Here is a 21538-nt window from a genome sequence, read left to right as displayed (position 1 = left end):
TTGTGTTAACGATACAAAGAAAAAAAATCAACATGACGTACGTTAAAACTACTGCTTAATAAATAATATATACCATCTAAATCTAAAACTTGATTGAATAAGATTTGGACAAAGAAGCAAAAAAAAAACTGAGGTAGTATAAGAATTAAATAGTAAAAATAAGTACCAAAATCATCTTTCAAAGTTATGAAAAAATAAAAAAGTTTCTTCTTTTTTTTTGCAGATAACTTTGCAAATTGTAATCAAATGTTTTTGTTATTTAACCAAAACGATTTAATATTTAAAATGAGAAAAATGACCCGGAACAAGAACATTTTATATAGAAAGATGAAAACTTTGTAATTAATTCTACATTTATCCTGAGTGTATTATTCTGACAAAATGAAAATATTTCTTAAAATAAAGACATTTAAGATGAGACAAATGGTTCTGCTACCTTGTAAAAGATCATATCATATTTGCTTATTTTATCTATTGTTTTTTGCTACTTACTTTATAAAGACATTCTGGTTTGGTGATGTCGTAGCTTCAATGAGAGTTTTGACAAATGTGTTCCAAACCAAACCGGTATCACACTCAATGTTGAGGGTTTCGATATCATAAGAACCTGAAAAAAGAAAGTGTAATATGTTTCTATTAGATGTGTATAGAAAAATGCTAAAACTGTATTGTACATTTTGTCTGTACCAGGCACAAGTCAGGAACAGTATTAGTATAATATATACTCATACAATTACATGAATGCAACTCACAGTTTGCTGGCTGAGTAGTTACACCAGGTCTGTAGTTCAAAACCCAGTAAATCATGTGGAAATAGTTTTTCATCAGAGGCCACTGTGGACTGTGCTCAATCGTTTGCCCCAAATTTACCATGAAAAAAAACGCACTGAAAAAAAAAGAAAGATCAATATGAAACTTTTCATTTAAGCTATGTGAATTTTTTCTATTTCTTCTTCTTCAAACCTTTGTAGAAGAGTCTCTGTTATATCCCCTGAGCCGTTTGCCGGCTGCCAATTCAACCAAGAATCTGGACCTAACTCTGAAGAAAACCAGTGCAAAAAGACTCCAAATTCCAGGGAGCCGTTATACAATTTGTGCCACTCGGAGAGAATCATAGACAGAGATACATTGAAGTCTTTTCCTTCTTCTGTAAGGATGCTGAACAGCTCTTCTCCCTATGAAATTCAACATTAGAATATAATTCCCCCCACTGTATTCAAGTTAAAATAAATTAAAAGTTCCCAAAGTATTACTTTTTCAATCAACGGCATCCAATCCACCAGAAGGAGATCCTCGAGCTTTGTGGAATTCTGGCAGATGATAGATTTCCACACCTCAAACGAGATGGTTTCACTAGACAACAACCACTGGATTGGGTCCAGGACCTCTTCACATGTGATATGCTGTGATGTTAAACCCTGTTGAAGCAGAAGCCAGATAATTGTGGTGATTTATTGCTGCTATTTGTAGGAGACGATGTTCCATCACAATGGCACATATTACATGCATTATTTGGAATTTACATTTCCATATACTCTTTGTGTGTTTTTGAATCTTACTTTGTATTGTATTTGATTCTTAAAATGCGATTCAAAGACAAAGGCTTTTCTATTCTCACGGACATCAGAAAAGTGAGGTGAAACTAAATGATAGCCCAAAAAGGAGTTACCAGAAAGATTTCCAGATTGAAAATAAAAAAATAACCGAGTTGGAAACTACAGTACTATTACTGGGAATTCTTATGTAAACTACTTATCAAACAAAAGCAACGTTTACATGGTAAGATTTGTGCACATATGACTGATGAATACCTTCATTATTACTTCAGTGATGCTTTCAAGGACCTGACCAATCCAAACACCTGCCCCAGTTTGGTTTGTAAGCAATGTTAAATAAATGTGTCGAATTCGATCTGCATCAGTGAAGATGTTTTCCAGCATGTCTGCAAATCAGGGGAAAAAATAATTAAGAAATTATTTTTAAAAAAATAACAATATATATATATATATATATATATATATATATATATATATATATATATATATATAAACTTGTTTTTTTTATTGTGACAAAGGTTACAAAATCAGACATTTACGGTAATTCCAACTCCTTGACCACACCCACTTATTTACTGAGTCTTTTGTATAGAAGCTTAATAAGGAGTGTTTTCTTTGTCAGCCTGGATTGAGTTCTCTTATGCAAACCCTTCCCTTTAGTAAGAAATCAGTTGGCTGTCCCCAGAGAAAGGGTGTGGACATTTTCTGTTTAACTTCAGGTAATACTTGACTCAAAGAGAAATATAGCACATTAAAACTAGTGCCAGATCTAAAGCAAATGTGGATGTGATGTTTTAAGGGACTCTAAAAACGTATAAAATGTGTCCTGTGTTTTTTCCTTTGAATCAAAATTCTGTATTGATCTCCCATTTCTAACTCAAAAATGTAAAACTGTCTTGAAAGGCAAAATATTATCATATACAAATTATTTCGACAAGTAATCCAATATTGTGATTTTCGTCAATGGATTTTAGTTCAAATCAAAATCATTTTTACTCATTAGTAGTATTACTACTATCACTAATGGATATTGTTAATAGTTCATGGAATTGAAATTATAACTATAATTATTACTATTAGTAGTACCAAAAATGTATTTTTTTCTTTAATGGCAGTACAAATTAATGTTCAAAAATACCGATAGAATTTATTCAAAATAAGACTTTATTGCATGTGTTTTATATCCCGTACAACTATTTTTTTCTTTCACTCCAAGACTAGTATGAAAGCAATCATTGATGCCTATTGAAGTGAATACATTGATTAGCAAAAAGATGCAAATTTACCATTTACAATATTATAAATAACCGTTTCTTTCCGTGTAATTGACTATTTTTGTAAAATTCTAAATTAACATTAAGCCATTAAGGTTTTTGTTTAAACAAAAGATAATAAGGACCCATTGATTTTGGTGTCATTTATTTGGTTTACAGAGAAAAATATATATATATTTCTAAAGGAAAATATTTTAATGAATCCGAAAGGGTTGAAGAACGTTTTTTACAACCTTTTTCTTTCTTTATTGTGAAACATTGAACATAATCTGAAAAGCAATACAACAGTTGTTTTTTGGCCTGTAAAGAAGTTTTCTCAAATAAAAATGAAACTAATTTCTGAACTCAAGATATTGGTTGACTTCTCAGTCCAATGACAAGGCAGACAAGGTAAGTGTAAATATTGGCCTATCGTTTAAAAAGTGCACCCAAAAATTAAGGAAATTTAGACGACTAGGTTATCTGAGCGATATCTCTACACACCCCTAACTTACATGGCTTTTTTCTTTCTCTCTCGCACTTTTTTATTTATCGTAATTCCTAACATCATCGAGATTCAATTAAATTAACATCAGTTGAAGCCGATTACATATATGTTTGCATGCATTTTACCCTCAACAGTATGAATGGAGACAGTTGCCATTTCTATGGACTGCAAACCAACTCTGAGGATGTGCTGAACTATCATGTCCACGTCGGGATGAATTTCACTCAATTTCAGCACCACTTCACCCACTGTCAAAAATCTGCCAAGCATTAAATCAGTCTTAAAATCTCGTAGGATAATATAGCAGTGTTTGAAAATGAGCTCATACACAAAATGTCGTGTATGAAAGCATTAAACTTACAGCTCCTCCTCAATGCTCTGTGGTTGTGTATCGATATGATGCCAGTGTCTTGAGATGCCCCTTGGGAAGGCCTCGCCCATGTAACTGTGGAGAAGGCCTTTGAAAAATGGAATATCATGGGGAGCAACATGCTTACTCCAAGCCAATAATGCCTGGGAGAAAAGGTTTAACAGACAAGAAAAACTCAAATTAGCTCAGGCCAATTATACTACAATTAAATAAATTGAATGACACAATTGCAAAGACTTCAGCCTACCTGCTGGGCCACCTTGTTGGGACTGATTGTGTCTAAAATCATGTCCAACGTACCAGTCATGCACATGGTTGTGAGCCACAAAGGGTTGCTACTGTTTTGGCAAATGAAAGGATGCAGAAGGTGTCTGTCTAATGTAAAAAACATAACCTGAGGAAGAAAAACATGTCAAGCCTGTGTAATATTTGCTTGATGGGTAAACAGAATAGCATACACTCAGAAACATGTGGCTTTGTCCAAAAATGAACAGACATAACTAAGTATACCGTAAACAACAGATGAGCCCGAAATTTCTGCACTCAAAATATTTCAGCTGAAAATGACCTTTTTTTTTTTTAGTCGGTGGGGTGGGTTGTTGTATCCCTTAACCACTAAAGTCATAGGGGAAGTCTTGGGCAAGTACGACCTGCTTGTACCCATCCTTCTCCAGGCCAACAAATGTTTCCATCTGGTCTCTGACCAGGGACCTCCCACGTGTTGGGCGAAAGTGCTTACCACTGCAATACTTGCGTTATATGCATTTAAGATCTCGAAGCCGTTTGATCTCATCTGTTGTACTTTGTTGTCCGACAGGAATGTTGTTTACAGTAAATGTTCCTTTTATGATGAGAATTTATTTAAAAAAAACGTTAAATCAGCGGGTATTAGTATGCGAGTCAGTGTTTTATCATTTTAGATTGTGCCTTCCTTAGCACTCAGCGCAAAATGAATGTTTTGATTATGATTTTATTTTTTATTTATGGAGGGTAATTTGTTAGGTTGCTTCAGTTTTCAGTTTCTTGGCCAAGCGTATTCGGTTTGGGCCCAACTTTACATTTCGGACCTCGACAACCTTCATTCAGTTATTTTTTCATTCATTAATTGGTAATTTTGTTGAAAATTTCCAAAATCATGAGTTTGAGATTTTGAATTTAACAGATTAATATGACTTACTCAAAGGTGTTGCAAAAGCTGATGTCGATTCAGAAGTAAAGTAACAATCATTACTGTATAACTGGTAGAAAAATTGTGCCACCACACTGATGGTGAAATAGGATAACCCAACACAATCAAAACACAAATGTTACAAAAAAAATTGTAATATAGTAAATATGAAACAAAACACTCTCATGTTAGCTATATATAAAAATACAAATAAGAAAACAGGCTGGTCTCTTTTAAGCTTTCTATGACAGCAATACATACCCGAGAAAGTGGTATTCGTACATATTGCAGAACCAGTTCCGCAATTCCACTTAGTGAGTCATTTTTCAGCATCACAATATCTCCAAGGGCGATGGACACATCTTAGCAGAGGGAAACAATAGGCTTATTATGCATGAAAGTTTTGCCTGGAAATTGTAGCATGCTAAAGTCCAACACTTGTGGTGCTTGGTTACCGTTGCCAGGCCAGTTTTGAGCATAGTGGATCATGTTGATGCCAGAGGCAATTAACGGATGCAGTACAGAGACTGATTCCTCGGTTTCATTGAAATGGCTCTGGATAACATGCATAATGCTATGGGGAGATAAAGGGGTGAAACCACATAAGTAAGCTTTTATGTCCAAAAAGCCAAATTAGATTAATGCATTTCTCTTGTTGTGCTGTTTTACATGTGAATTACACCTTCAACATCAAATATTGAATAAAATGCTTCTAGTATTTGTACTAGAGTATTGCATTCCTAAATTACGGTATAATTACCGCTGAATGTTGGTGAGAAGGCCTGATGTAATATCCAACATTTGTTCAAGTGATCCAGCAGACAAGAACTGGGGAATAGCAAGGAGGGTCTTCCACAACGAGCTCTCATTCTGAATTTCTTCGAACACTAACGTCACAGCCCCCAAAACCTTTGCCATCTCCTCGGGGTTTGTAAGTAATTCCTCTTTCAGCATCTGTCAATCACATGGAGATTAGGAATCAAAAACAGGCATTGAACTGTTTTGTGTAGAGTTAAACTGTAACGACAAAGCCATACTAAAACAATATATTTCAGAGGTCACCACTAGTCTAACAGCAACAAACTGGTGTTTTTAATATGTGAAGCAAAATCTACCCGTTTAGATGTATTTGTGGGGAGGCAATTTTGAAAGTTAGTGTTGAGTCATGTCAAGACCTCTCTTGATGACCAATCACGGTTCTACGGTGGCAGAGAAGTGCAAAACACTTTTACATTGTGTAAAACACTTTTACATATTAGATTTTTTTTTTACATTGTGTGAAAAAAAGTTTACATTTTAGAAAACACTTTTACATTTTAGGAAACATTTTTACATATCAAATAACAAAATAACAAGTTTGGAAACAAATGAACATTTCGAAGAACAACTCAACAAGATACAAAACAATGACAAAACCCAAAACACCTTTAAACCTCAAATGTTACCGGAAAGAGAATTTCCCAACTCAAGGGCTCAACCGGAAGCAATGGCGAGAAGCAGCTGATACGAGGAGCTAATGTTGATAGTGAAACACAAGCAGCGATGACATGGACAATGAATGTGTTATGTTTTGCCCGTTTTGTGGCGAACACATGAGCAGCTTAACGCCGTTTTTCTTTTCAAGTGGTCGGTCAACATTAGTTCCTCGTATCAGACGATTCTCGCTACCACTTTCGGTTGAGCCCTTTATTTTGGGATTTGTCAAAAGTGTTTTGTGTCTTGTCAAGTTGTTCTTTGAAATGTACGTTTGTTTCTAAACGTGTAATTTTGTTTTATGATCAGTAAAAGTGTTTTCTAAAATGTAACAGTGTTTTGCACCTCTCAGCGACCATGCGGTTCTAAAGCAGAGCAAGGATCGGTCATGAGCTGAAACCTTAGCACCATCAATATCATCATACCTAAAAATTGTCAGAATGATGGTTCAAAACAAGTGACTATTCCTTCTTACCTAATTTTTTATCTCGACAAAAAAAAAATTGGTTTTGATAATGAAAAAAAAAAGTTTGATTGTATTTGTAAGGTATTTTATCAAAGTAAAGGGCTAATAAATGCAGGAAATAAGGTGCTGGACATGTGGTCTCATCAGGCCATCATATTTTCACATCCAATCCCATTTTTTACATTTTCATGAAAAAAAAATGCCGATTTGTCTCAGGTTTTACACATTGTATTGTTGTTAGAGAGTAAAAAGGAAAAGGATGGGGGAGACGTCTGAAACTGTAAAATATGTATCGTGGTACAAACCATGTAATAATTTCTTCGAATGATTGAAGAAGGGTGCAAAGTTATTACAGGTCTTTTATGAGCCTTTGGCTTCAACCTTTTTTTTCAAGGTGATTTATTATTTTTGTTGTGTAATGTTTGTTGCAATGTGATTAAAAGGAAAAAGAAAAAAACAAATACAAAATACAAAATACAAACCCTTTGGGTTTCCATCTCGTTAAAAATCGATATATTCTTTTATACAGTATTACGATTTCGCTTTTACACACTAAAGCTTCTTTTAGACGACAATTAAATTTGGAAACTAAGTTACTTTTTTGGCCATTATTATCAATGATCATCAATGTTGACATGGATTGGTTAGCATCAGCCATATTAAAAAAATGTTAACGATTTTTCATATGTCGAAAGTATGGCCAGGGGAACAATTTGAGACCCGTTTTTCCGTGGCCCGAATCACACATTAGAACTTAAATAGCAACTAAAAAAATGTGATTTCATACAATGTACAGCTTTACTTTTAACTATCCAATGATTCAAATTGTTTATAGATCATGTTTTTAGAAATGTATTTTGTTTTTGGTTTACAAAACCTAAAGGAGAAGACACACAGGGGGAAATAATGTTGCTTTTTTAAGAGTGCTTGCTTATTTTAAAATGAGTATGAAAAAGCTTCCCAGAAATCCAAAATCATATTTCACATACAATCGTTCATTTTTGTAAAATTGAACTAATATGAACTAAACTAATAAGCTACTTTTCGGACTGTAAGGCGCACCTAAAAAAAAAAAATCCAAATTGTCCAGAAATTTTAATGTGTGCTTTTTAACGTCTTAAATAAACGACTATGATTGCAAATGCATACAATATTTATACATGTGCGTTACTACACAAGGTTTTATGGTATACCAGGGGTAGGGAACCTAAGGCTCGGGAGCCATATGGTGGCCTTTTTTCATGAATACATATGGCTCCGAAATAAAATGTAACTATTGCACATCCCTCTGTGGTGTTCCAAAGTCAAGTGATTTCAACCCGATTTTGGTCCATATAAAGCCGAAGCAACTTAAGGCAGAGGTTCGATAAGAAACCATTTAAACTGATAAATAAAAAAGCTGGCAAACAACTTTGATTGGGTGAGCAGTACAGGTGGGCGGATCCCTGCACACAGCGCAAGGTACTTCCTTCTTTCTCTCGCTCAGTGCAGTCTACACCGAAAGGGAATATGACGATATGCTTATCGTTTGCAGTAATTTGTGACATTTTTATAAAAGAACTTTGCATGCACATTGTTTTGAAACCGTTAGTAAGGACAAAGTTCATGGAAAAAAATTGCCTCAACACTCTTAACTGAGGGAGGAAGACAAATTGTAAATGGCATATTTACATTAATTTGGCACACAGGATTTGGCATTATTATCATTTCATACATTTGATTAAATCATCAAATGACACACTGAAGAATTAGCTTTTGTCTAGAGAGCGTATTTGGCAGTTTTTTCAATTTTGTCTGAAAATATAGATGTGGCTCTCTCAATTTCTTTTTAAAACATTTTTGCTTTTGTGGCTCTTTGGGTCAAAAAGGTTCCTGACCCCTGTGTTATACTATCATATCTGTGCAATGATTGATCAATAAAAAAAATATCGCTTATCAAAATGGCAGAACATTATGCAACAGGAATCAAACCTGGGTAGCTAACATTTGAACACTAGACCACTCATTAACACACTATTTTTACTTATTGTGCAAAAAAGGAATGTTAAGAGTGATTGTGAAAAGAAATATAATTCCTTTTAGTTTGTCATCTGTATCACTAGTTTCTGCGCTTTCACCAACACGTCTGGGTTCAATTCCTGGTGGATACAATGTTCTGGCAAATTAGCCAGCGGCTGATCCATCATTGTACTTATATATACCGTAAGTGTATAAAATGTGCAATGGTTGTAGAAAAATAAATACGGTAGCTCTTACTTTAGTTTTAATTCTGTTCGCTTATAGTCCAGTGTGTCTTAATTATGACGATATCTAACAAAATAGCATTTTTGCCGGTGCGCCCTACAATCCAGTGTGCCATAAAGTGCTAAAATACGGGAAATAAAAAACAAACATGTGGAAAAAAGCAATTAGAAGAAAAAATGTGCAGTTTGGTCACAGAGACTCGGTGGTTTGAATTCCTGCTTGAGCTTTGTCGCATGACACAATACAGTGACATCTTGGGGTCAAATATTGCACAGTGTCTCCTTAAAAAAAAATCAAAGTGGCCCTTATATCCTTTAATTTTCCTTGAAGAAAAATATATGCACACCTCCAGTTAAGCTGGAATACGGCATGTTCCCCAAGGAAGAGGCTTCTTGACATACACAAGTACTAAAGACACACAGACATGTTGTACACACCTGGTTGAGTGTTGTAAGAAAAACTTCAAGAATAGTACTGTTAGAGCGGCAAAAGTTGAGCGCCGCAATGCCGAGGGTGCCAGGTTCCGAAGTGTTAACAGACGCCAGAGTTAGGGCACAGAGGGGCCGCTTTAGCACATTCATTGCCTCCATCATTATGTACAAGGACTCCTTTGGGGTAGGGGAGGGAAAGTTATTCATAGTCAATCACAGTGAAATAACAAAGTAACACTATGTTTCTTTCCCAACAATTGGCAATAAACATGAGGCTATTGTTCATAACAGTTTATAATAACCGACATTTCCTTGATCACACCTAGAGTTAAGATTCCAGCAACGCCTACCTGATCCCTTACAAACGTTGTGTTTCTTGTGTGGATGACAGAAGTATTCATGTGGTTTCCTTGCCTAACCGCTTCTGTTACAAAAACAATGAAAGCAAGTAATCACCTATAGTTGTGCTTAAAGGAAGTTTTTTCAGAAGAATTATTTTTAAAATATCGTGAGGCATAAATGTATTTGAAGTACAACATTCTAGGGATTACTTACTCAATATTTCGTCCAATTTGAAAGGGATTTCCTCAGTCGTGTTAATTGGCAATGAGAAACTGTGTGAGTCACCCCCTTGAAGCAGCTTTGCTAAAAAAGATCCACTTGATGATAGAGCTGACCTGCAAAAAGCACAACATGAGATGCAGGGAACTTTCCTGATATAACATCTGTCCTTTCAATTTGGAAAAGAAAGTGAATCAATTTCATCAGAGTAACAATTACTCAATGTTTGTTTTTTAATAGATTTGGTTTTAATGCATTTCTTTGATTTTATCAAATAAATGAAACATACTGTAATTAATAATATTGTAATGAAGGTAAACTTGAGGCAGTATCCAACAACTGAGTAGTCAGGTGGTGCGTCATTCTCCACAGGATTCGCTTCATCCAAATACATTCGCTGCCCTACTTACGAAAGAGATCGTTTGTAAGTTGAATTTGTTCGTAAGTTGCTTCAGTGCCATATTTTGGATGGAATGTATGTTTCAGGTTTATATAAATATGATTTAGGCTTGTATAAGTAACCAGGATTGTTTTGAAACACAATAGCACTACAGCACTGTCCTCTATTCGGAAAAAGGTGCACACAATACAAAATCTAACTAACAGCAATGTCTGGAAATGTTTCGACATCCTGAAAAAAATGTTTGTATCTACCGTTTTTCGTAAGTTGAACGGTCGTAAGTATGGGAGCGTCCGTAACTCGTTTTCATAGTAGGCTAATATTATTAATATAGAAACATACAGCATGTGTTGCAATCATGAGGCTTATATAGAGTTTTTTTATTTTTTTTTGCAGCTACGGATTTATTTTTTATTGTTTATTCAGTATGGCTCTTTCAACATTTTGGGTTGGCAACCCCTGTTTCATACACAAAACAAACAGTTTCTTGTTTGCGAACAATACGGACTTTATGAGATAAGAATAACTGTAAACACAGATAAAGCATGTTCCTCATGAATTGTCCATTCACGTCTTGCTTTAAACCAGACAAACTCACTTGAGAATAAAAAGTCTGATGACAATCTACAGTATATACAATTTTCCAAACATCAACTGGGCGGGCACAGGCGATTCTTTACCCCAAGCTAATAGCAGGCTTCTGCTGTAAGAGGATACCTTTCATTATCGGTGGATCTTTTGGTAAACTTTGATTGCTTCTCCAGTCGTGACGTGTTTTGACATCGACTGTCCGTATTGCACATGAGGGTCTGCAAGAAAGGAAAGAAGCCGGTGCTGGGGAGGTTCCGTGGTGCTACGTAACCTAGAAAACAAGACAGACCGGACCGAGCTCTTGAGACACACACCTTGGAAAAAAACCCTGCTATGGTTATTAATAATCTACTGGACAGGACAATGAAAGTGAATTGCCTGAAATATATTGGAGCATTGAAAATAATATGAATCACAGAGTTGGTATTCAAAGGCAATGCAGATTTGAACCAGGTACTGTATGTTCCCACTTTAATGTAATAAAAACTTTTTGTTCAACCACTGAAAATGTTAAGATGTTTGCAAATAGTATTTGTGATTATTTTTATTTGATGGATGTCCTTTTAGAAGTAGTGTTTGATTTTGAATGACAAATAAACAACATAGAGGTGTTAACTGTATATCCTACAAGAAAACACTAAATTCAGGTGGTTTTACTTTTATGGGAATAAAAAGTGCCTTGCAAGTGAAATCAGTTTGACAATGATGTAAGACTACCAACTAGTTTATGATCTAAAATGGCCCAACCAGTGATTGTATTATTGAAACCATATATATATTCAGATACAGCTGATTGACCAACAAAGGAAATCATTGAAAGAGTCTCCTGGGGTTCCATTTTTTTCCTGGCCTTCCTGCTAAATATAAAAGAAATATAAACGACTCACTCAGAAAAGAATATCACCTCACAGAAACATCAAATAAGATGTAATTAAGCCACCTAATTAAAAGTAAGGTAAAACATACACAAACATCGAAAAACTAGACCTAAAAAAACTTTAGGCAAACGTTAAGGTGATGATAAGACTTAACCCAAAATAAAATCAATCATTCAAACAGCTTGGGCAAATATCACAACTGAAAGGTTCTACAGTATGTTCAAATCAAATCATCTGTAGAATTGATTGTTTTAATAGTCTTTTGGCTGGAGTACGACAAAGAAGTTAGATTAGGCCAATTAAGAACAATTGAGTTTTGACCATAAAAAAGTAATCCATCCATACATTATCTGCACGACTTATCCTAAGTAGGGTCGCGGGGGTGCTGGAGCCGATCTCAGGCATCTTCAGGCAGTGGGCAGGGGACCCCCTGAACCGGTTGTCAGGCAGTCGCAGGGCACACAAAGAAATACAACTCACTCGCTCATTCACACCTAGGGACAATTTGAACCGGACGATTAACCTAACATGTACGTTTTTGGAATGTGTGTGGAACGGAGACCCCGAATGTGTATGAGGAAACCGGAGTGCCCGAAGGAAACCCACGCAACCACATGCAAACTCCACACAGGAGTAAGGTTCGATCTCAGGACCTCAGAACTGTGCCACACAAACTAACCACTGCGCTGCCGTGCTGCCCTAAAAAAGTAATAACTGAAAAATTAACCTTCCGTAAGCACCTGTTCTATATTTGTAACGATGGTATTCACAATTTAATTATAAAGGATAACATATGGAGATTGATTAAATATCTACTCAATCTCTAAACAAAATGTGCCTTCTTGAGAAGTGCAAAAAAATACTATATTTTAATAGTCTTTGAATCAGTAAATAGTTAGGTACTGATTATTGTAAGAGAATGCTAATAGAATATAGTTCCAGCAAAACTCAAGTTTAGGTCCAGGTTTTATAGCAAACATGGGAGAGTTGCTTAAAGATGCCCCGATTAATAATTCTATTCAGTTAAACATTTGACAATTTTTTATTACAACTCTTTAAGCTTTTTATTCAATAATATTTGGTATATTATCTTTTAATACATTTACCGTAAAATTCGGACTAAATGCCGCAACTTTTTTTCCAAGCTTTGAACCCTGCGGCTTATGCAACGATGCGGCCAATTTATGCAGTAAAGGTAAGAGTGAGACAGATGGAATATATGTGTCGAAGAAAAAGCAAGTTTGATGTAACTTCGCGCTATGTGTATGAATAAAACAAGCATGAACAGACCCTCATCAGGGGAAAGGTGTCGATAGAAAGGGAAGGGCTAACTACCATATTGGGAACCATTTTATGAGTGTGTTTATTTGTAGACGTAAATAATGTGGCGAAACGAACGGATTAAAAGAAGCAGCGTCCAACGAAGCGGAAATGTTTAAGGCGGATTCCTATGTATCTGTCGACATTATTGTGTTTTTTACATGGATTGTCTATGGTTTGTCCTATATGTAAACAAAGCCATTTTCACGGGCATTCAAATAAGTTGAAGACGGCCCAGGGGACGTACTGGTAAATTCCGCCGGCTTAAAAGTTTTCGGGTATCTTGTTTCAGACTCACTCTGATGTTTCAGACTGATCATGATGTTTCTCTGATGAGTACATTTTGAAATGGTAATCATATCTTGAATCCCAAGAGTTTAAGCTTTCCAATGATATGTGATATGGCTTACTTCTGTGACTGGTGACATTGTACAGACACGTGATTGTTCATCATGAGTTCGGCGGCCCACCGGCGGGTCGTCGGAACGTTAAGGGGTTAAGTTACCGTATATACTTATTTTAAAAATTCTGTGTACCGTCTTCCTTTGTCAATATCTCGTTTCAAAGTGGCCACGCGTGGTTTATAGTCAGGTGTGGCTTTTGTATGCATTTTTTTTTTCCTTTAGAAATGTACTGGGTGCGGCTTATAATCAGGTGCGCTTTATAGTCCGAATTGTACAGAAATGATTTTTGTTTTAAAGATGTTCAAATGTTGTGTTTGTAAAAATGGTTCAAGCTCCGCTGCATACATTCTTTAATCCATTTGAAAAAAATCTTGTGACTTGTCTTTAATCATTGACGGGTTTGATTTGTTGGAGCCTTGCTTTCGAAGATTTTTTTAAAAGTAACTTAACAATTGATTTAATGCCAGTCATCTTAAACAGAACATTCAGCTGTAGTTAAATCGGAATAAACCATTTGTATTGAATTTCTGTACACGCCTGTGTCATTGTAACATAATCTTGTAATTAGAATGAAAAGATATCGTTGAAAACAAAAATTCCATGTAGTAGAGCTCATTCTGCACGCATTCAGGCCAGTCTTATAATAACTAAGAGGGTTCATTATAATGAAAAGTTACATCACATTTTAGGATCAAAATTCACACATTTAGGAGGAAGTGGCTAACACTTTTGTAGACTTTCAATGAGTTTCCTTGATGAATAGAGCGGGACAAAAATAGTCCAAAGGTTGCTTGTCAACAAATTTTTTTGTTTGAGGATTTTTCTTTTTATTTACTCACACGGTGAAAAAAGAATTGTAAAGTTGTTAACAACGTCAAGATACCCGAAAAAAAGTAATTTGAATAAGTCAGAAAAAATACGGTTGTGTGATGAATTATACTTATTTACTTATTTATTTTTTAACAGTTGATTATTTGGTGGAGTGAAAATAAAACATTTGTCGTTAATAAAAAAAAGAAAATTTGTAGTTTTTTGTTCATGGCAATCCATTTTAAATATAAAAGAACATATCAGGAAAACAATCAGCGATGAAACAGGTTCGACCAGTATAATAGGCGAGAGTTCGTGACTTAGTAAAGCCTTTTGTATTATTTTGTATATCCTCCTACTGTTATCTTATTGTACATATTTTGTCTGTAATCTTAGTGATTGCCTGTCAAGTGAATGTTATATAAATATACAGTGGGAACTCTCTACTTTGCGGTTCCACGTTCGCGAGTTCAGAGCTTCGCGGGTCTAAAAAATAATAATAATAAAATTTTAAAAATTATATATTTATTTATTTTTTCTTAAGCATTTTTGAAGGGGCGTCGCTACTTCGCGGATCCACGTTCGCGGGTTCAGAGCTTTGCGGGTCTAAAAAAAAATAATAATAAAATAAAATAATTTTAAAAATAATAATAAAATATATATATATATATATATTGGAAGCATTTTCACTTTTCGCAGGTGGTTTTGGTCTCCATTAACCGCGATAACCGAGGGATTACTGTAGAGGAGGAAAAAGGAGATGGAAACAACTCGACACGGATCTTTTCACTTACAGGAGTCACGAAGCAGTGGTGGGTAATGACTGCGGGTCACGGCAACAATGATAAAGATGATCAGCGGCCAGATAATCAGAGTCAGCGACCAGACCTAGGAAAAATAACCATTTGGTTTCATTACTTGAGATCAATGGCCGCCATGAAGTTTCTAAAAAAGAATAACAAATCTAGGCAACACTCACTGGACGTCGAATTATATTCAGCCCATTTTTCCAAAGAAGAAGCTTGACTTGCTGGAAGAAGCCCATCTTTGGACGAGCCTAAAATGTATTTTTTCACAATTTTATAGATGTATGTAAACATCATGTTTAAATTGTGTTTATGTGTAAACCTGTATCATACACAGAGAACATGACAGCTGAAATGTCTATTGTAGGGGCTTCCAACGTGGTGCCCGTGGGCACCAGAGTGTCCTAGAAGGAGGGGCTCGAAGACCTGTTCTGAAAATAGCTCACCAGTTCATGGTCATTGGGGTTTTCAAGTCAAATTATTTTTTTTTGTGGTTTCTCACGTTTCGGTTTAGATGCTGCGTATTCAGAGTGCTGACAACTCCACACTCCACATCACAACAAAATCTTGTAAAATATCCATTTATTGGCTTTATTAAAATATTTTCTAATAGATTTGAATAAAAAGAAAACAAAAGTGATCAGGGGGAAAAAGGTGATCTCTCGGACTGACTTATCTTGGTGTGCTAGATCTTCTGCATGTACCAGCTGAAGAAAAGTTTGGACTAAAATATATTCCGGAGTAGCGTAAAAATTATGCTTTTACTGTACAGCTGAGATTTTCCATATTGCTAAATTTGGGGGATTGTACTCCTTTATCATGTTTGCTTAATTGAAGTCAAGATATATGACAAGTCACATTTAATTACACTTAAAATCAATATATTATTAGACAGTAAAGCGGTCGGGACCAAGACAAGTTCTGACATTATCCTGTCAGCCATTTTTCCTTTTAATTTGTATCAATTGTTTTGTAAAGTTGTTGATTTTGAACTGATTGAATACAGGAACAGCGGAAAAAAATAGTCATCAATAAATCAATTAAATACAAAATGAATTAAAACAGAAATAGGTTTACATATGCATATTGTATAGTTTTTTTCCAGTTGCACTTCACCTCCACTTTGGACTCCTAAAAAGTGTTCAATGTTTGACAGAAAATTGAGATTCGTTTGAAAAAAAAAAATCAAGATTTGTATGACAATACAATGTGGGTGCAGTGCCCACCAGAAGAAAACTGGCTATACTAGTGAAAGCAGTCTGAAAAAAGGAAAGAAAAAAATAAGAAAACAAAAAAGGAAAAAAATAAAATAGAAAAGGAAGAGAAAAAAAATAAACAAGAGAATTAAAAGAAAATAGTCAAAGAGAAAGAAGGAAAAAGCAAGAATAAAATAAGATTATATCTACTATCTATCTACCCTGGTCATATCCCTCATGAGGGATGACCGACAGCAAGACAAACACATACAAAAACAAAGAAAATTAGAAAAAGGGAAAAAGAAGCAAAAAACATACACAAAAATGTTTTGGACCAAGGCCAACCCAAATGCCCAAACAAGTTAAGCACCTCGGCACCCAAGTTGGTCATGTTTTTGTCCCTTCAGATGAAACGGGACATAAGAAAGCGGCCATGTCACTTGAGGTCAGGGTGACACAACACAATCTTCTGTTCAACAGCAGGGCCCGGCAGCTTTCACTGGTTTAACCCTGCCGCATCATACGGGTGTCATCCCCATCCCTTAGAACGCGTCTAAACATCGCACTATCCTTTTACAACACCTCTCCACTCATTCCTATCACCAACAAGAGCTCTAACTTCCACTATATTTAGACCTCTTTCCTGCAGTGCACTCATAACACCATCCATCCACATCAGTCGCGGCCTTCCTCTTGTTCTCCTTCCATTTACTTCTGCTCTGTAGATCCTCTTCAACATTTGCTCCTCATCCATCGTCTCCATGTGTCCAAACCAACACACGCTTGCTCAGTTCCACTACTACTCCAGTTCTGTCTCTCACAATTTCATTTCTCAATCTATCCAATCTTGTCACCCCTAGGATACTCCTCAACACTTCATCTCAAAAACATTTTCCTCTTTTTTTCCCCAATAAAATAAGAAAAAGAGGAAAAGGAAGAAGAAAAAAAAGTACCTAGGATGAAAGAAACAAGAGTAAAAGACAAAAACAAGAAAACAGGCAGGAACTAAGAAAAAAAATTGAAAAGCTAGGAAAAAGAAAAGATAAAAAAGGGAAAAAAGAAAAAATGCAGGAAAAAGGAGAGGTTTGGAGTGTATTACTATTAATCATGTAGCATTCTGCACAAAATAAACTATTACGTGTTTGAAAAGTCTATTACTCTTTACTATATTATAATAACATTTTTGTCGCTCTGCCGTAAACTTTTAACTCATTTAAACTGGAATCCCTGCAGGACACCACAGAATCCCTGTTAAAATATTCACGTTACATTGCAACAATATCATACCTGTCAACCTGTTCGTTTTTATTATACATTATACGAGAAAATATGTACGGAAAAACGCAAATTTGTCAATGATGGGTACCATCCGGTATACACAGACTATCACGAAACGGCAAATCAATCAAGTCGAACAAGTTCGCCGTGGTAGCCTCTATCTCGGTGTCTTTTTTTTCCGTTGCAAACGAAGCGAGCGGTTTGATGATACTGTGCGCATGCGTCTGCCGCCTGGGGATTTCCCATTATGCATCATTTCGTGGTAGTTGTGTAGTGAAAGGAAGTTCGTCTCTTTTTAGAGAATCGTCTTTTTCGGCTCAACTCAATAAAGAGAGCCGGCTCTCATACGGCTCACTTGCTTTGACGCATTATATCACGAATTATTCTGTTGTTTAAAGAAGTTAAGGAAAAAAAGGAAGTATAAAAGGAGAAAATGAAAAAAAGACAGGTTTGTGGTGAACTTTTAATCAGTATATTACCAACAATAATTTATTGCAGAAAATGAATTCATAATCTGAATAAGAAAATTCTACTTAATTATATTTGCATGTATTTTTTCCTTCTACGGTTAATGTCCAAGCTACTTAATTTTTGAACTTTTTTCATAATAAACCTCATTTATGTCGAGCAACTCAGTATCTCACAACTAAATGTTATTTAACAAAATATATGATATAACGAAACACATGTACAATATAACATGTTAAATTACATAAATAAACACATTTGGAAAAAAAATATGGTTTAAGTTTATTTTGTATTTTGCAAGGGAAAATACGACAGTTTGTAAGCGCATGGAGCCGTGGAGGTTGACAGGTATGCAGGGTTGGGTAGGGTTACTTTAACTTGATTACTTTTAATTACTTTTGGATTACTCCCATACAAAATATACTGATAAAAGACAAAATAAACTAAATATGAATAAAATTACTAAATTTTGTGCAGGCTTGGGGAGTAACGGAATACATGGAACGGCAAAAATGACGTTGGCAAGCCGTTTGGATTTATTTTCATTTTGTTTCTGTCGCATTTTATGTAAGTTTTGCCGGAGATCAAAGACAGGAGAGAAAGCTTACCACGTGTGGTGAGTCATAATTTTATTCATATTTAGTTTATTTGGTCTTTTATTAGCATATTGGGTATTGGAGTAATCCAAAAGTAATTGAAAGTAATCCAGTTAAAGTAAAACTACCCAACCCTGCAGGTATGCAATATATAAACTGCAAAACACAAAAAAAGACATTTTAAAAACTCAAATTGTGAAACACATCCCTGAAAAATATACTGAAAACAATCCTGTGCGAACAATGTTGAAGGTGATAATAGTTGGGCATTTGATATGTATCACGCCCCTTGGGACTCATTTCTGGCAACGGCCCTAATCCTTAGTAAATGTCATTGTTTTATTTGTCTTAAAAGTTCAACTACAAAAGGAAATTTGATGTAACAAGGGATTTAAAGACGAAAATGTCGATAAACACTCACCTGTTATAGTCTGTTCTCCCACTGTTTTTTGTTTCTTCAGTCAACGTGCAAGGAAAAAAGACACCACCACCACCCTTCGTCGACTTCTCGGACAACGACTTTTTTAACGTCTTTCAACTTGCTCGCTTCTTAAGTCACTCTTTTCCAAAAAAAAAAGGAACAAAAAAGTGTTTTAAGTTCCGCTTGTTCACCTTCCGTGGACGATGTGACTGAGGCAGGGGCGGGAAACAGCGTGCACCTGCTCGCTATGTAATCTCGGTTCGGGCGTGGACCAATCAGAAGTGCGCATTTAGTTCCGAGTTCTTTGAGTTGCCACCCGCTCTTGTGAAATGTTATTTTTTCTTTCCTTTCTAAAAATAATCAAGAATATTGAAGGGACAGTGTGTATTTTTGCGCCAAAAAATGTTACAAAAAAGAAGAAGAAAATAATATTCAAGGGACAGTGTTTTATATCCAGGGTTGGGTAAAGTTACTTTAACTGGATTACTTTCAATTACTTTTGGATTACTCCAACACAAATATGCTAATAAAAGACAAAAGGAACTAAATATGAATAAAATGACTAAATTTTGTGCAGGCTTGGGGAGTAACGGAATACATGGAACAGCAAAAATGATGTTGGCAAGCTGTTTGGATTTATTTTCATTTTGTTTCTGTCGCATTTTATGTTAGTTTTGCCGGAGATCAAAGAGATCAAAGCCAGAAGAGAAAGCTTACCACGTGTTGTGAGTCATTATTTTATTTAGTTTATTCATATTTAGTTTCTAGTGCCTCCTAGTGGTATAAAATCTTTCACTCAGTGAAAAAAAAAAACATTAATTCGACTACATGGGAGAAATACCTGAACTATCATACCAGTGTTCATTTTTATATAAAAATCATATTTGAACATATAAACAAGCATTTTTTAAAATACTTGACAGTCCAGATATTAGCATTTAGAGGGAGCTGCAGGGTTTAGCTGCCATCTTGCTACAAAGGCTACCCTCTTTTTTCTTATTTTCTATCTTTTTTACATTATTCCTTTTTTCACATAAAGAAACAGAAAAAAAATCGAACGTCGTAAAATAATATATTCTGAGGTAAGACAATTTTTGCTCATTTAAAGTAATATTTTTGTTATTTTTCCCTTCTCTTCTTTCTTTTTCATAGTTATTTTTCTTTATTTCCTTTTTCCATTTTTCCTTTTCTTTTTTCTTTTTTTCTAGCTGATTTTGTTCCCCTTTCCTTTTTCTTCTGTTATTTCATTTTTTCTTTTTTATGTATTTTTTGTAGTTATTTTTCATGTTCCCCTTATTTTCCTTTCTTTCTTTTTTCCACTTTTTTTATTTATTTGGTCTTAGTGAACGGCTAGGCAAAAAAGTGGGCAAAAACAATGTTGTGTTTTGGTCAATTTGAGTCTAGTTTGTATTATTTCCTGTTCATTTAGCACTCATTTTCAGTTGCACAACACCATACACGGACAGAGACATCTAGTGGTATTACACACTGTACATTTAAAAATCAATAATGATTTAAATAAGCTAATATTTTATCATTTAAACATGCATTTTGAAATCCTCCTAAGTCAAGTAATTTTTACTCATTTAACTAGCATGAGCACCCCCTAAAGGGAGATAACATAATTGTCATCTTGCTGTTACGCACGCCTAAAAACCTCAAAAGACTGGACAAAATAATAAATAAATAAAGCGCGTTCGGTCCCTTTAGGTCTTCATAGTTTGTACTCTCCCTTGTGCTTTTTGGCATTCGTTTTCAGTTGCACTAGCCCGGGTTCTGAATTAAACACAAATAATTGAAAGCAATTTACTCTACGTTAATTAAAAGTTTAACACTGACAATTTTTTATAGCAGGGGTAGAGAACCTATGGCTTGGGAGCCATATATGGCTCTTTTCATCAATACGTACGGCTCCGAAATAAAATGTAACTATTGCACATTTCTCTGACATGTGATTTGTGCAGTCTACACCGAAAGTGAATATGACGATATGCTTATCGTTTGCAGTAATTTGTGACATTTTTACAAAAGAACTTTGCATGCACATTGTTTTGAAACCATTACTAAGGGCAAATTTAATGGCAAAAATTTGCATCAACACCCTGAAGGTGGAAGACAAATTTTAAATGGCATATTTACATTGATTTGGGACACAGGAGTTGGCATTATTATAATTTCATAGATTTGATTAAATCACCAAATGACACACAGTGAAATAAAATGTGCTGAACAATATGCTTTTGTCTAGAGAGCGTGTTTGGCAGTTTTTTGATTTTTTTTGAAAATATATGGTGTGCCTCTCTTAATTTCTTTTTGAAACATTTTTTTGCTTTTATGGCT

At 35.1% G+C, this 21538-nt stretch overlaps 1 protein-coding gene across 1 annotated transcript in view; it reads right to left on the bottom strand.

Moving 5' to 3' along the window:
- The window catches only part of abca12 (ATP binding cassette subfamily A member 12), a 98306-nt gene extending 78904 nt beyond the window's left edge, over positions 1 to 19402 (bottom strand). The window contains exons 1-18 of the mRNA XM_088353015.1: positions 19199 to 19402; positions 15413 to 15490; positions 15228 to 15321; positions 11148 to 11292; positions 10025 to 10146; positions 9820 to 9893; positions 9476 to 9646; positions 5616 to 5809; positions 5311 to 5429; positions 5117 to 5217; positions 3935 to 4081; positions 3679 to 3830; positions 3443 to 3576; positions 1812 to 1942; positions 1254 to 1418; positions 964 to 1175; positions 753 to 886; positions 493 to 607 (exon numbers count right to left, since the gene is read on the bottom strand). Of these exons, the coding sequence (XP_088209141.1) occupies positions 493 to 607; positions 753 to 886; positions 964 to 1175; positions 1254 to 1418; positions 1812 to 1942; positions 3443 to 3576; positions 3679 to 3830; positions 3935 to 4081; positions 5117 to 5217; positions 5311 to 5429; positions 5616 to 5809; positions 9476 to 9646; positions 9820 to 9893; positions 10025 to 10146; positions 11148 to 11292; positions 15228 to 15321; positions 15413 to 15478 (2276 nt within the window). The 5' untranslated portion in view covers positions 15479 to 15490; positions 19199 to 19402. The remainder of the gene's footprint in view (positions 1 to 492; positions 608 to 752; positions 887 to 963; positions 1176 to 1253; positions 1419 to 1811; positions 1943 to 3442; positions 3577 to 3678; positions 3831 to 3934; positions 4082 to 5116; positions 5218 to 5310; positions 5430 to 5615; positions 5810 to 9475; positions 9647 to 9819; positions 9894 to 10024; positions 10147 to 11147; positions 11293 to 15227; positions 15322 to 15412; positions 15491 to 19198) is intronic.
- Positions 19403 to 21538: the final 2136 nt, after the last annotated feature.

This window comes from Urocampus carinirostris, chromosome 14 (genome assembly GCF_059441175.1).
Source record: "Urocampus carinirostris isolate Australia breed hairy pipefish chromosome 14, RoL_Ucar_1.0, whole genome shotgun sequence".
NCBI lineage: Eukaryota > Metazoa > Chordata > Actinopteri > Syngnathiformes > Syngnathidae > Urocampus > Urocampus carinirostris.
This window is presented reverse-complemented; position numbering and strand designations above follow the sequence as displayed.